Source organism: Dermacentor andersoni, chromosome 1, assembly GCF_023375885.2.
Source record: "Dermacentor andersoni chromosome 1, qqDerAnde1_hic_scaffold, whole genome shotgun sequence".
Taxonomy (NCBI): domain Eukaryota; kingdom Metazoa; phylum Arthropoda; class Arachnida; order Ixodida; family Ixodidae; genus Dermacentor; species Dermacentor andersoni.
Genome location: NC_092814.1, coordinates 64,979,856 through 64,994,296, shown reverse-complemented (window position 1 = coordinate 64,994,296; position 14,441 = coordinate 64,979,856). Strand labels below are relative to the sequence as shown.

Below are 14,441 nucleotides of genomic sequence, written 5' to 3'. Positions count from 1 at the left end.
TAGGTCCTTTGTTACTTGGGAGAGCTTGCCTACTGGTTGCCTTGGTGCCTTGCCTCCCACTTAAATTGCTGCCTCTGAAGCCAGCCTAGTCACGGTTGCATTTATTATCTCTATGTCATCTTCATCTCTCTGTTCTAAGGCTGCATATTTGTTTGCAAGTACCATCCTGAATTTGTCTGCTTTTACTCTTACTGCCTCTAGGTTGACCTGTTTCTTCTTGACCAATTTTACTCTTTCTCTCTTCAAATTGTGGTGAATCCTAGCCCTCACTAACCTATGATCACTGCACTTTACCCTAACTATCACTTTTACATCCTGCACTATGCTGGGATCAGCAGAATGTATGAAGTCAATTTCATTTCTTGTTTCACCATTAGGGCTTTTCCAGGTCCACTTTCTGTTGCTACGCTTCCTGAAAAAGGTGTTCATTATTCGAAGCTTATTCCTTTCTGTGAATTCTACCAGCGTCTCTCCTCTAGCTTTCCTCGAATCGACGCCGTAGTTGCCAATTGCTTGTTCACCAGCCTGCTTTTTCCCCACTTATGCATTGAAGTCGCCCATTACTACAGTATACTGAGTTTGCACTTTTCTCACTGCTAATTCAACATGTTCATAAGACTGATCTACATCCTCATCATCGTCACTCGATGTTGGAGCATAGGCTTGTATTACCTTTTATCTATACCTCTTATTAAGTTTGATTACGACTACAGCTACCCTCTCATTAATGCTGTAGAATTCATCAATGTTGCCCGCTATATCCTTGTGGATTAGAAATCCTACCCCATATTGCTTCTTATCTGGCAGACCTCTATAGCAGAGGACATGGCCGTTATTCAGCAATGTATAAGCCCCACCAGTTCTTCTAATCTCACTACGGCCGATGATATCCCAAACAATGTCTGAAAGTTCCTCAAAGAGTCCTGCTAAGCTAGCCTCACTAGACAGAGTTCAGCAATTAAAGCTTGACAGGGCTAGTTTCCATTGGTGGCCTGTCCAGACCCAGAGATTCTTAGCACCCTCTGCTGCGTCACAGGTCTGACCGCCACCTTGGTCAGGTGCTCCGCAGCTGCTGGGGTATACGAAGTGCATAACAGTTACGTTGCTGTCTACCTAATTTTGAAAAAAAAAAGAAAATCTGTAATTTTCATCTGCATTGGTGCTCTTAAAGCGCAAGAAGTAACGAAGCTATCCAGAGAGTATGTTTTTGTCCACTTCGTCTGGCAAAGCTTGTTGCCGAGGCACGAAGTCTCACAACTTTCCAATGCATCCTACAGCTTTGGCTAGAGTTAAATTATTTGAATCTGCCTCTGCCATTGCATCCTCCTCATCGCGTTCGTCTTCTTCAGGATGAACACTGGAATGAATTTCCAGATCTGATAGTTCAGCACCGGTAATGAGCTCAGTCACACTGCACATAGTCTTCTAACAAAGTGTTGTCAGGGTCCATTGATCAAGTTCGTTCAACTGAAATATTCACTATTCAGAACTTCATTTAACTACAAGATTTTTGCATAGAATGCTTAGGAAAACTGGTGGGGATTTTCTAAAGTTTGTTATTCTGAAATATTCATTAAACCGACATTTGTACCACTGAGAGTTTACTGTACATAACTCTGTACTAAAAAAAAATAAAATAAAATAACTCTGTACTAAAGACAGATATCACAATTGTGTGAACAATTCTGTGCATCTGTCAGAGCATTGAAAGCGGCGAATTTTGATAAATGAGTTTAAGCCTTACATGAAACTATTACAATGTTGACAAGGGTTTTACAAAATTCCTACTCACAAATTTGTGGCATGTTTCGGAGCAATGTATAATATATCAATTTGCACCACTTTAGATGTATCAACAGGTACAGTTTACAGAAATATGACATTCACTGTTCATAATGAGGCACATGCATCCAGTGTCTAGCTAGACTAGACTGGGTACCGGCATGCTGGAACGTAGAAACACACATGTTCCTCAAAACACACACACACAGAGTTTAAGTGGACATGTCAGAGACAGCAAGTGTTGAAACGGACACGTGTTAGTGTTCAAAATGTCCTTTCATTTTCGTGGCATCCCTACCAGATGGCGTCAACATAATTTAGGTGCGTACTGAAACTGCCGTAACACTTCCTCGCTAGTGCTAGTTACCTATATGCAAGCAAACAAACAATTGTAAGAAATACGCTAAGAATATGCTTTCAGCATCATAATGCAATATCTGCTGTACAGTACAGGAAGCTTTAGCTAGGAAGGAAGTTTTAAATGTGATTTGCTCCTTTGCAAGCATTGTTACACTCAGCTGGCCGGGGTAGCAACCTTCTAGCCTCTCCTGCCCCACTGCAACGAATAGCTTCGTGAAGCTAACAATGCATCACCTTTGGACAGACATGAGGCCCCTGCAAGGCGAGACACGTTTGGCAGACCGAGTATTTGTTGGTTCACTGTCGCCTTCACGGATGAATGGGAGCAAGAAAACTTCTGGAAAAGGGTGTTCTAAGGCATTCCCTCATGGATTTCGGTAACCGCCACGGTCGTTTGACAGACGTTCCAGCTAACTGTGGGGTCATCCCAGGAACCAAGACGTGCCAGCTTGAGTCAAGCATGACAACTCCTGTCTACGAAGCTCTTCTCCGTCCTGTGTGTTCAGTGAAAGAAGGTGTGGGAGTGATTATGTGAATGCTCGCCCTCAACACAGGTCCTTCGACGACTTTGGGCGCTCCGATTGGATGAAGGGGGGAGGAGGCGGCAGATTTCCCTCACCTAGAGATCTAGGGAGGTCAGAGGGGACTTAAGCGGACGTTTGTGGCTCCTTGGTGTGCTTCACTTCATTTATTTTCTCTCAAGGCGGAGGCAGAGGCATTACAGAGAGGAGTGGGTGGTATAAAAATATATATATATACATTTTAGCAGCATAGTAGGGTTACAACATGTTGTTAACAATGGCTTTTTTGAATTCGTTGACATTGGCGATTGAAACAACGGAAGTGGGAAGGTGGTTCCAGTCACCGCTTGTTGTGGGAATGAAGGAACTGAAAGGAAGGTTAGTGCGGCAACATGGCATGTCAACCTTGAACTGATGATCATTTCTGGAAGAAATGTGCAATGGTGGTAACAAAAGAGAGTCGCTTGAAGTGGGATTGTAATGATGGATTTTATGAAATAGACAGAGATGTGAAATTTTGTGACGAAGTGACAGGTTAGGCAAATCAAGATTGAATTTTATTGAAGTGACACTTGCTGTACGTGAGTAGCTAGATAAAATAAAATGTGCTGCACGGTTCTGAATGGCTTCTATGTTGAGGCTAAGTGAACTGACAAGAGGATCCCAAATAGCAGATGCATATTCAAGCATGGGCCTAACTAGCGTTTTATAAAGCAAGAGTTTTAAGTTGGTGGGAGCTAGACTAAATTTATGTTTGATGTAACCAAGAGTACAACTAGCATTACTAGTTATGCGATCAACATGAGTTTGCAAAGAAAGGTTTTGAGGAACATAAATACCAAGGTATTTGTGAGTGGAAACCTGAGTTAGGGGAACATTATTAAGCGAATAAATACATGGAGTGTCGTGAGAAGTATGGCGAGTAACTCTTATTGCCTTACATTTACTAATATACAGTTTCATTAACCAAGTCTCACACCATGCATTTATATTACTTAGGTCTGACTAAGTGTTAAATGGTCATTAGCAGGTAACATCTTTCACGATAAATGATGCAGTCATAAATAAGCATTCAGTCATGCTAGACTGATGAGATGTAACATTCTCCACTCTTCATATAGATATTGTAAATAAACCCAGTACTCCTCATTCTTGATGAGAACAAATCATCCCTTCAACAACGTCCTTAGCGTGGATGAGTTGGACGAAGGCATGGAGCAGCTACCCCTTTTGACATGCCCAACCCCAACTCTTACAGTGTGAAGCATATTTTCCTGATACAAATATTTGTTTTACGATATACACCTGACTGAGAGCTAGTGCCACAAGAAGCTGGCAGTTCTTCATTCTATGAATTAGAGTGCACAATGAAACTGTCACAGACTGTCCAGCACAAGATTAGGACGGTCTGCGTGTCGTTTATTTGGATACGAAGTTCATTTTCTTCTAGTCTAAACGCAAACATAGAAGGAACAGAAGAATACAGATTACAAACAAAATTAAGCAATTATTTGCAGCAGTAAAAAACTTACCTTCCAGGTGCAGTGAAGAAAGGTGTAAAAGACTGCCTCGCTTCGAACGGACATATACCAGGGCCAGCCTCAACAACAGAGGATGAAATAACTTCAACTGGCATGCCCTGCCCTGCACAAGGTGTCAGTGTCAGAAGCACATGGCGTCCAATGTCCGAAGCACCTGGCGTTAGGAATGGACCACTATGATGTGTTTTCAAGAACAGCATGTTGTTCACTTTGCGCACTTCATGGCTTGGTAGCTTTTGCCCTTTCGTGACGCTCATATACCAGGTCAGTTTCCAGTCACACAGACTGCAATTCTCCAGTTCAATGCGCGCATAAGCTGGAAAGCCTACCATGAAGTACTTAGGCAGACGAACGCTCCGTACAGTGGGTGCATTTACCGCAATCACGTACCGTTGCTCACCAATCTGCAAAATGAAAGAATAAGGAAGCGCTGACTCAACTGATAGCGCTACATCTACCACATATAAATTTCGAACGCTAGGAAACTCGGGCTTTGGTGTAACGTCGTGTTTAGAAGCACAAGATATCGCCGTATATTTACCAAATAAAACCAAAGATAATTTCTTAAAAGCAACTTCAACCAATTACTCTACAAGTGTACCAGAAGAAAAAAATAGATAACAATAAGCTTTAAGATTGATCGGTCGACCGGAACCAACTATGATGGGGCAAAACGTTAACTACCTGCAGTATGGAACCATCTTTCCAGGCATCGCTGTTTGCCACATCTCCGGACACAGGCAAGCCATTGTGTTCCAAAGAAATTGACAACTCGGATCGCAAGTCAGTTTGCGAAGTATCTTCAGGACAGTAAGCATCTTTCTTCTTTTTCCGTTTCTTTTTTCCTTCTTCAGCGTTGGCAATGTTGAGCGCTATCCTACTGAGTACCACGCGAAGCTCCTCTGCGGATTTACGGTTTAATGTATACTGTCGTTCTGCGAGGTCCTCTGAAGCATACTTAAACGACAAACGTAGCCTGGTGCTTTCGGTGTCATAATTAACGTAAGCTAGTTTCTCCGCTGCGATGACAGCGGAAGACATTGTGATCCTAAATTGAAGAGTGGATTGCACTAGTTTCGACCTTACAAAACGTGCGAATATCATTGCTTGTCACACGGTCATAATGGCCTGTTCATAGAAATGGTATGGGATGTGAAACCATCGAAACAACATTACACATGCGCGCTGCCGGCGCTGCCATTTTGAAACAGGTTTCCAACTGCTTTTTTGTAATCCAAGTAATTTGGAGCAATCGTTTTATTGCGCTATGGCTAGTTCACAGTAACAGAACAAACTATAAAAATATTTGATCATTATATATTTATTAAGCGTTGTTTAATTTTATAATTATTACGATAAAGTTTTGTATTTGCGACAGTGGACCTCTTCGAATTGTACACTCCAAAGTTACACCAACGGGGAAATACTTCTATCACCGTGGTTACACCCTTTGGAGTGCCCCTTCTGCCACACAGCGATAATCGTTATCTGCCTTGATGCGTTTCCTTTCTTTAACACTGCGAGCCCGGTACTTTCCAGTAACGAACGGCATGCGCGTTATCAGCATGATAGCATTCCCGACAGGAAAGTAGCGGGCGCGGCGTTTTCAAGAAAGGAAGCGCCTCAAGGCAGATGACGATTGTCGTTGTGTCGCAGAAGGGGCAATCCAAAGGGTGTAACTTTGCCTAAGAGTGTATAGTCCATAACTGCCCGAGACGCTGCATACACAACGCTCATTGGCTGAAAGCACCGCCTCGGGCAGTCCGGAACTGTCAGTGACGGGCATGGAGACGGGTAATCAAAGAGGTCTACAATTAAGGCCTCCGCGACGAGTAATCTTTAATATATGGTGGCCATGACGTAATTTAAGCACTTGCAATCGCTTTCAGCGCCAAGAATGGACAAAAGCACAGCCTTTGAGATGTGCATTTGTAACTCTGAGGGAGCCATCGTGCCAATGTTGGCACCACGTACTGTTGCAGCAATGGTTGCAACGAAGGCAATGCTTTATAGTCGCTGCTCATCCTTAGTCAAGTGGGACGCACTATTAGGGTGGCTAGCCTTCTAGCCACCCTAGCACTATGCACGAGCTCAAATCTTAGCACCAAACCGGAACTTCTTTGTCCCAATTTTTGTTTCGGTTTACCGAAAATGATTCAGTTCCGCTTCTGCCCCAATGTAAAATATAATAAATAACGTTTCAAATCGGTTCACACCGGTTTATGTTCACTCGCATAACCTAAAGATAATTACAAGAAATGACCATAGATATGTTTTGAACAAAAACTCGTTGGTACTCCGAGCTGCATGAAAAGACTGATAAAAGTCATACATACTGTTATTCAGGCAGCAAGTAGTTAAAAAAAAAAAGACCGCATTGTTCGCTCTAAGAACAGTTTACACCCTTTGGAGTGCCCCTTCTGCCATACAATGATAATCGTCATCTGCCTTGATGCGTTTCCTTTCTGTAACGCTGCGAGCCCGGTACTTTCCAGTAACGAACGGCACGCGCGTTATCAGCATGATAGCATTGCCGACAGGAAGGTTTGTTCGATTCAGAAAAAAGTGCACGGCACCTCAAACGAAAAAGTGCAGGGGGTGCCGGGCTGCACCCACCCGCTGAAAAGGTTCAAGGGTGCAGTGCACCGCGGCGGCACCTTGCATTGCACCCCGTTCAATCGAGCACGGGGGTGCAGGGTGCACTGCTGCACCTTGGGGAATCGAGGGTCTAGGTTGTTAAGAACGGCCAGCTGCAGTGCAAGTTTGCCAGCCAGTTACGCCAGCGGTGGTAACCTCATCTTGGAATGCCGCCGCCAACCTCTAGCCTCGTCGCCGTTGCGAGTTAAGAGAGTTCTACGAAGCCCCTCTGACGTCGGCTCCGGACCTTTACACCTGTGTGTGTGTGCGGCACGTGTATGTAAGCCCTCATCCTCCTCCAGTTCGACAGCCCTCATCCTCCAAAAGGGTGGGTCATCTTGAATGACGTCGAACTATGACGTCGAGCAGAGAGCTTATAAGCAGCGATTGTCGGCTGCTGGGGGTGCTCGTTGTCGTGCTCGTCGTAGTGAGCCGAGTGCTCGTTGTCATGCTCGAAATGTACTCGTGAGCTGTGTGCTCGTAAGCTGTTTGCTGTATGCGTCGTCTTGCGTGCTCCATTTGGGAGTCACGCTAGACTGTCGATGTATGTCTTGTCTAAGATGTAAATAATGTAAATAAATCCTGTTCACCGAGTTCCTCTCTACGACCGTCAACTCCTTCAAATGGTGGCAGCGGCGAGATCGTCCGACGACTCCTACATCTGGTTGACAGCGGTAGGATCGTCCGACAACTCTGACAAGGTGCAGTGCACCGTGAATAGGTGCAGAAGGTGCAGAGAAACTTGGCTGAATCGAATAGACCTTATATATATATATATCCGGGGAACGTCCAACGGATATTCCCGGTATACACACATTAAAGCGACGATAGCGGCCGGGACACATTCAAGCAGCCAACCGTTACATATTTTACATTGGTCGAGTGCTTGAATGCATTCTGCTGTAGTGAATCTGCTTTAAATAAACAAAAGATGGCCCTACACCAACTTCCAAATACAATTAAACATTTATTGTCACCTTATACATATAAAGACCAAAAAGCACATATATGCATACTGTTCAAAGAACAAATATATACACTGACAAAAAAAATTTCGCAATTCCAATTGCACAACAGAAGTCAGAGAAGAACAGAACAAAAATTCTTATTGCCCACCCTGCTTGGTCATTTGAGTGCAGCATGTAATAAAAAAAAAGAAGGGAGCAAAAAAAAAAAGAAAATATATGAATTAGCATTATAAAACTGCGAAAGCAACAGAAATCACATGAAGGAATTAATCTTGACCACATCACTTCAGAAGCCGCTTGAGGAACTGCATATTATTTTCGAAAGGAAATGCGCTGAACATGTCCAGTAGTCCATGCTTGCGTACGTCATTTGTAAGACGTAATACACAGTGAACATTATAGGAAACCTGATCAGTAATCAGTATGCTGCCGGCACAGCCTAGGGCTTGCCAGAATGTAGACTGCACAGTGAAGCGAAAGAAAGTTCATGTAAAGTTCAGGAGGCAGAACAGGCATGAGTACTACAGGCCCAGTGTAGAGAAGAAGTAGTCTGTATTCCGTTGATTTCCAACGCTCAGCCTTTGATACACTTCTAGGTTTGCGGGAAAATAGCCACGCGACTGGCCGCTCGAGGCACTTTGCGTGTATTCGCGGGCTTCTCTCACGCTCGGAAAAACTTTTATGTAGCACGTATTGAGCAACAGAAAGCTGTATCGGGTGTATTTTCATATTTCTCTACAATTTTCTCATTGACACTTTTCACCCAATTATAATATTTGAGAAGTTGATTAATTATTTATGTCTAATTATGCAATTAGGCGGAATGAAAAAAGTAATCTGTGTATCTCCAAGCGCCGGCAAACAACACTACCTTGGTTCTGTCCAATTACATGGCATTCGCACATTTTTAAGAGCTGTCTAAAGTTAGCTGGGACACCCTGTACATACACATACACACCGATAGGGCAAGCACGTGCTTGCCGGGAAACATTAGTACAACGTGTAACATTACAAGCTTTTACACCAAACAACAAACGTTCTTGTTAAGGTGCACATGCTACCGCGGCTTTTCGCACAATATTTGAAAGGTTACTATATCTGATGGTATCATAGAAGATATCAATCCTTACTGTCAAAACGTTAAATTCAGGATATGAATGTTGTTATATTACCATGTATCACCGAGCTGACGCAAACGCTTGTGGCACCCGAGACATGCACAAATTTCGTAACACATGTACGCCGTCGGCGGACACAAATTCCTGACTTGAATATGGCAATACGTTTTGAATATTTACTTTTCCAATGAAATCAAGCGCAGCAAAGAATGACTGCGCGCGCCCGCATAATGAATAGTCAAGCAGCCATCGAATGTGTATGAGTATTTCTAACAAGTGTCTTATTTAACTTCCTTTTGTATTGCTGTTTCGCCATTTGCATGGTATCCTTACGGGATTCATCACAGTTCAACCATATTCGAAAACGGATTAGTCGCATATCGCACCGCTGGTACGTATGCTATAATGAGGCTTTCCTGGTCGGCGACGGAATAACAGATAAAATAAATAAAGAAATAAATAAACAAATAAATAAAGCATTGCGAAGAGGATGTCGACGCAAACATAGCGCGCCTTTTTTTCTTTGCTTTTCCTTCCTCCACGCACGCCTTCAATAACGGCTGAAACTATTCCATATCGCCCTATCTAACTCCTTTTTGAGCGGCCTAATAGGGACAAGGAAGTCAACTAGGGAGCACACGGGGGACATCGTAGCCAAAAAAATTGCTTTTCCGAGTTGGTTGCGTTGTGGCAGCAGACGTTCGACTAAAGTACGATGGACACCTCGGCGTACTTGGAATGCGAGGAACTCCTTAGAGCTCAGCATACTTGTGTAAGTTGCATTTTTAATGGACTAGCTTTGCAACAAGCGGATGCCGCCCACACACTTGGCCTCTGGACGACATTCGTGCCGAACATTGACGAAAGGGCCGAAACTACCGATACGTAGTCAGGTTCTGCTGCCCAGCGTTCTGCGCAGCAGCTGTCAGTTTTGTTTATGAAATTCTCATGTTAGCAACATTGATAAAAACAGCAAAATAAGGCGCGTAATTACATTGCCTTCTACAATGCTCAACATTTCAGTGAGCCAGAAGTAGAGAACAAGTCTACGGCTAACTGTAACGAATCCGACCGGTATCCCTCCGTGATAGAGCACCTTGCCCGTGACGTGGCGCCATCTATGAGGTCGGTATACAATGTCCTGCATTCGAAGCTTGCACGAGGATTTTATTTTTCTACCACAGCTAGGTAATTAACCATAAAAGAAAGAAAAAAGAGCGTTTGAGGAATAAAAAAAAAACAACCAAAAAGATGTGGACAACGTGTTGTTAATTCAGTCATGTAGTGGCATGTTTAGACATCGCATCCCGCCTCGGTCCCATGGTGTAATGGTTAGCACTCTGGACTTTGAATCCAGCGATCCGAGTTCAAATCTCGGTGGGACCTTGTAAGTTTTTTTTTCAACAAGGTTTAGACCTTGTAAGTTTTTTTTTTAATTGCTGTTAGTTTACTGTTGTTGAACGCCCTTTGGTGCTGCCGCTGCTGCTGTTGCTGCTGCTTCCGCATAGAAAAATGTCTCGCTCGCGAATTTGAGCCGAGCGCCTTCGGAGGCCTGATTTATAGTGTACTAGAATACTATAGCCAGAATGAAAGGATGTTGTCTTCCCTGCAGGTGCGTGCGCGCGACCCCAGGCTCGCCTCGGTCCCATGGTGTAATGGTTAGCACTCTGGACTTTGAATCCAGCGATCCGAGTTCAAATCTCGGTGGGACCTTGTAAGTTTTTTTTTTTTTTCAACAAGGTTTAGACCTTGTAAATTTTTTTTCTTTTTAATTGCTGTTAGTTTACTGTTGTTGAACGCCCTTTGGTGCTGCCGCTGCTGCTGTTGCTGCTGCTTCCGCATAGAAAAATGTCTCGCTCGCGAATTTGAGCCGAGCGCCTTCGGAGGCCTGATTTATAGTGTACTAGAATACTATAGCCAGAATGAAGGGATGTTGTCTTCCCTGCAGGTGCGTGCGCGCGACCCCAGGCCCGCCTCGGTCCCATGGTGTAATGGTTAGCACTCTGGACTTTGAATCCAGCGATCCGAGTTCAAATCTCGGTGGGACCTTGTAAGTTTTTTTTTTTTTCAACAAGGTTTAGACCTTGTAAGTTTTTTTTTTTTTTTTAATTGCTGTTAGTTTACTGTTGTTGAACGCCCTTTGGTGCTGCCGCTGCTGCTGTTGCTGCTGCTTCCGCATAGAAAAATGTCTCGCTCGCGAATTTGAGCCGAGCGCCTTCGGAGGCCTGATTTATAGTGTACTAGAATACTATAGCCAGAATGAAGGGATGTTGTCTTCCCTGCAGGTGCGTGCGCGCGACCCCAGGCCCGCCTCGGTCCCATGGTGTAATGGTTAGCACTGTGGACTTTGAATCCAGCGATCCGAGTTCAAATCTCGGTGGGACCTTGTAAGTTTTTTTTTTTTTCAACAAGGTTTAGACCTTGTAAATTTTTTTTTCTTTTTAATTGCTGTTAGTTTACTGTTGTTGAACGCCCTTTGGTGCTGCCGCTGCTGCTGTTGCTGCTGCTTCCGCATAGAAAAATGTCTCGCTCGCGAATTTGAGCCGAGCGCCTTCGGAGGCCTGATTTATAGTGTACTAGAATACTATAGCCAGAATGAAGGGATGTTGTCTTCCCTGCAGGTGCGTGCGCGCGACCCCAGGCCCAGGATGCAGTGGGCAGGTGCTTTGGAGCTGCTTTTTGTTATATTGCGCCTGAACGTTCAAGCGGAAAGAGTGCTGCTTTTTGACAGTTCGTCGCCAGTTGCGCGCTCACAAATGGGCATGTGTTATATACATTTTCTTTTCGCTGCAATGGTTTTGTTTTGCGTTTATTCAGGTAGCATGTTCTAACGCTTCTGACTGCGTACTGTGTGAAGCCTTTTTCTTGCGTCAGTGCTTCAACGGCCGGAAATTCGGCATTGCGTGCATATATGCAGGTTGCTTCTAGAATGCCGACGAAATTGTTATACGTGAGTGGATCGAACTACGTACCTCTGTGTTGCTACCACTTGTGCATCATCAAAGCATGTAGGGTTCATCAAGAAATGTAGGCGAGGGATTGAAGAAGGAGGGGATGCACACTGCAGTTGCACTTTATGAAGTTGGCGCGCCTCACTGCACGCTAAAGTTTGGCAGCGTACGGATATCCTCCGCAACATATTCACGGTGTCCCAGCTGTCATACACTAAGCTTTTAAAAAACGACAGAAAATTCTACGCGAATTAGACCAAGTATATGTTGTTCGGTATCTCATTAAGAAACAGCCAGTAATTTTCTGGTCTTAGACATCCAATTATTTAATGAAAAGCAAATAGATCACTCTTTAATTACTGTTCTAATTGTGAGTGTGTAAATTAGGGAGTTGTAGAGAATCGTAAAAGCGTCAAAATGAGATGTTTCCAGCAAAATGCACATCACGTTTTTCTTTTTTCCGTTTTTTCGTTTCTTTTTTTCGGGGAAAAATCTCGCGAAACATGAGAAATACAATGCGACTGCTAGTAGCGCCATAAAGCAGTCTCATTAACAAAGCAAGCTGTTCAACTTAGGCTTATGAACAGCTTAATCTAGAAGCAATATTATGGACAGCTTGGTGAGACGTAATAATCTCCGGGAGCTACTGGCGCGGCGAGGATAAAACACGCGTGATGTTAGCCTGGTCGCTCGTCCAAGCTTGCTTTCCCACTGAGCCTGTTTGATGGCGCTGCTATCCCGTGCGCGCTGCGCGCCAATGTCCTGCAGGACGCATATGCAGGGGCACTAGTGCGCACGGATGCTAATCATATGATATAGTTTTATACTTCGTGGACTCTGTCTCTCCGCCGGAAAGAAATAAACGCGCGATGTGTACATTGCTGCAGACATCTCACTTTGTCTTGTCTTACGACGGTCTACTACTGTACCTAATTGATATCGGGACAATTACAACACCCATTTAATAGGTATCTAATTACTCTTTACTAATTAACATGATGTCAGGGAATAAAAAGATACTGGCGGCTGCTCAAATGGACTGTACATACATACATGTCGCCATCTAGTTATGGTCTCCTGGGCCCCGTCAAGGCTGTTTTCTTGCAGCTTTTAGCCCAGGAGTCCAGCCAGGTTATTTTCTGTTAAATAATGAGAATTGAATTGACTTCAAACAACGTGTACTTGGTCTTATTCCCATATAATTATCTATCTTTCTTTAAAGCTCAGTGCATAAGAGCTGGATAGCCTGCGTACCAATCCTTAGTAGCTCAACATTTCATGTTAAAACAACAGTTATTTGCCTCATATTTTCCATATCACCATCATCATCAGCCTATCTTATGTCCACTGCAAGACGAAGGCCTCTCCCTGCGATCTCTAATACCCCTGTCCTGCGCCAACCGATTCCCACTAGCGCCCGCGGATTCCCTAATTTCATCGCCCCACCTATAGTCTTCTGCTGTCCTCGACTGCGCTTCCCTTCTCTTGGTACCCATTCGGTAAACCTATGGTCCAGCGGTTATCTAACCTGCGCATTGCATGACCTGCCCAGCTCCATTTCTTTTTCTCTTAATGTGAATTAGAATATCCGCTATACCCGTTTGCTCTCTGATCCAAACCGCTCTCTTTCTGTCTCTTAACGTTATGCCTAGCATTATTCGTTCCATCGCTCTTTGCTCGGTCCTTAACTTGTTATCAAGCTTCTTTGTCAGTCTCCAAGTTTCTGCCCCATATGTCAGCACCGGTAAAATGCACTGATTGTACACCTTCCTTTTCAATGATAATGGTAAGCTTCGAGTCAGGAGCTGACAATGTCTGTCTGTCTGCGCTCGAACCTATTTTTATTCTTCTGTGAATTTCCTTGTCAGGATAAGGGTTCCCTGTGATTAATTGACCTATGTAAATGTACTCCTTCACAGACTCTAGAGGCTGACTGGCGATCCTGAACTCTTGTTCCTTTGTCTGGCTATTGATCATTATCTTTGTCTTCTGCATATTAATCTTCAACCCCACTCTTACACTCTGTTAAAGTCTTCAGTCATTTCCTATAACTCGTCTGCAGTGTTGCTGAATAGAACGATACCATCTGCAAACCGAAAGTTGCTAAGATATTCGCCGTCCAGGCACGTACCCAGGATTTTTTTTCGGGGGGGGGGTCCCAACCCAAGGTCACTTTTCTATGCAAATGAGGGGGGGGGTACCATTACTAGTAGAAATGTGAATAACACCCACCATTCGCCATAAACAAGTGTAAACCCACAAAAGAGAAATGAAATAAGGTGTGTTTTACAGCTACACCGATGCAATACCCCTCTCCTTTATTTGGCAAACAAGGAACCATGTCAACTGGACTCGCGCAGGAATGAAGCGCAGGAAGAACAGTGCCAAGAACATGAACCGAAAGCGTAAAATAAATATTACTTTAGTAGAATACAACATAAAAAAAGCAGCAGTTGGCAACCAAGGCACACGGACCGCGCGGAGTTGTTTTACTCCGCCAGCCAATCACAGAAGCAAACAAAATCGTCGTCATGCGGCCTTTTCAAAATGACGTCGTACTTGA

The 14,441-nt window shown here is 44.0% G+C and overlaps 1 protein-coding gene and 4 non-coding genes across 5 annotated transcripts in view; 4 read left to right on the top strand and 1 right to left on the bottom strand.

The window, feature by feature from the left end:
* Positions 1-5,392, bottom strand: part of LOC126543762 (2',5'-phosphodiesterase 12) — a 42,466-nt gene extending 37,074 nt beyond the window's left edge. Inside the window, exons 1-2 of the mRNA XM_050190867.2 lie at positions 4,889-5,392; positions 4,196-4,608 (exon numbers count right to left, since the gene is read on the bottom strand). Coding sequence (XP_050046824.1) covers positions 4,196-4,608; positions 4,889-5,308 — 833 coding nt within the window. The 5' untranslated portion in view covers positions 5,309-5,392. The remainder of the gene's footprint in view (positions 1-4,195; positions 4,609-4,888) is intronic.
* A 4,849-nt stretch (positions 5,393-10,241) lies between these two features.
* On the top strand, positions 10,242-10,313 carry TRNAQ-UUG (transfer RNA glutamine (anticodon UUG)). Its single transcript has one exon. It is a non-coding gene; the product is annotated as a tRNA-Gln (tRNA).
* A 255-nt stretch (positions 10,314-10,568) lies between these two features.
* Positions 10,569-10,640, top strand: TRNAQ-UUG (transfer RNA glutamine (anticodon UUG)). The gene has a single exon. It is a non-coding gene; the product is annotated as a tRNA-Gln (tRNA).
* Positions 10,641-10,904: 264 nt separating this feature from the next.
* Positions 10,905-10,976, top strand: TRNAQ-UUG (transfer RNA glutamine (anticodon UUG)). Its single transcript has one exon. It is a non-coding gene; the product is annotated as a tRNA-Gln (tRNA).
* Positions 10,977-11,241: 265 nt separating this feature from the next.
* Positions 11,242-11,313, top strand: TRNAQ-UUG (transfer RNA glutamine (anticodon UUG)). The gene has a single exon. It is a non-coding gene; the product is annotated as a tRNA-Gln (tRNA).
* The last annotated feature ends 3,128 nt before the right edge of the window (positions 11,314-14,441 follow it).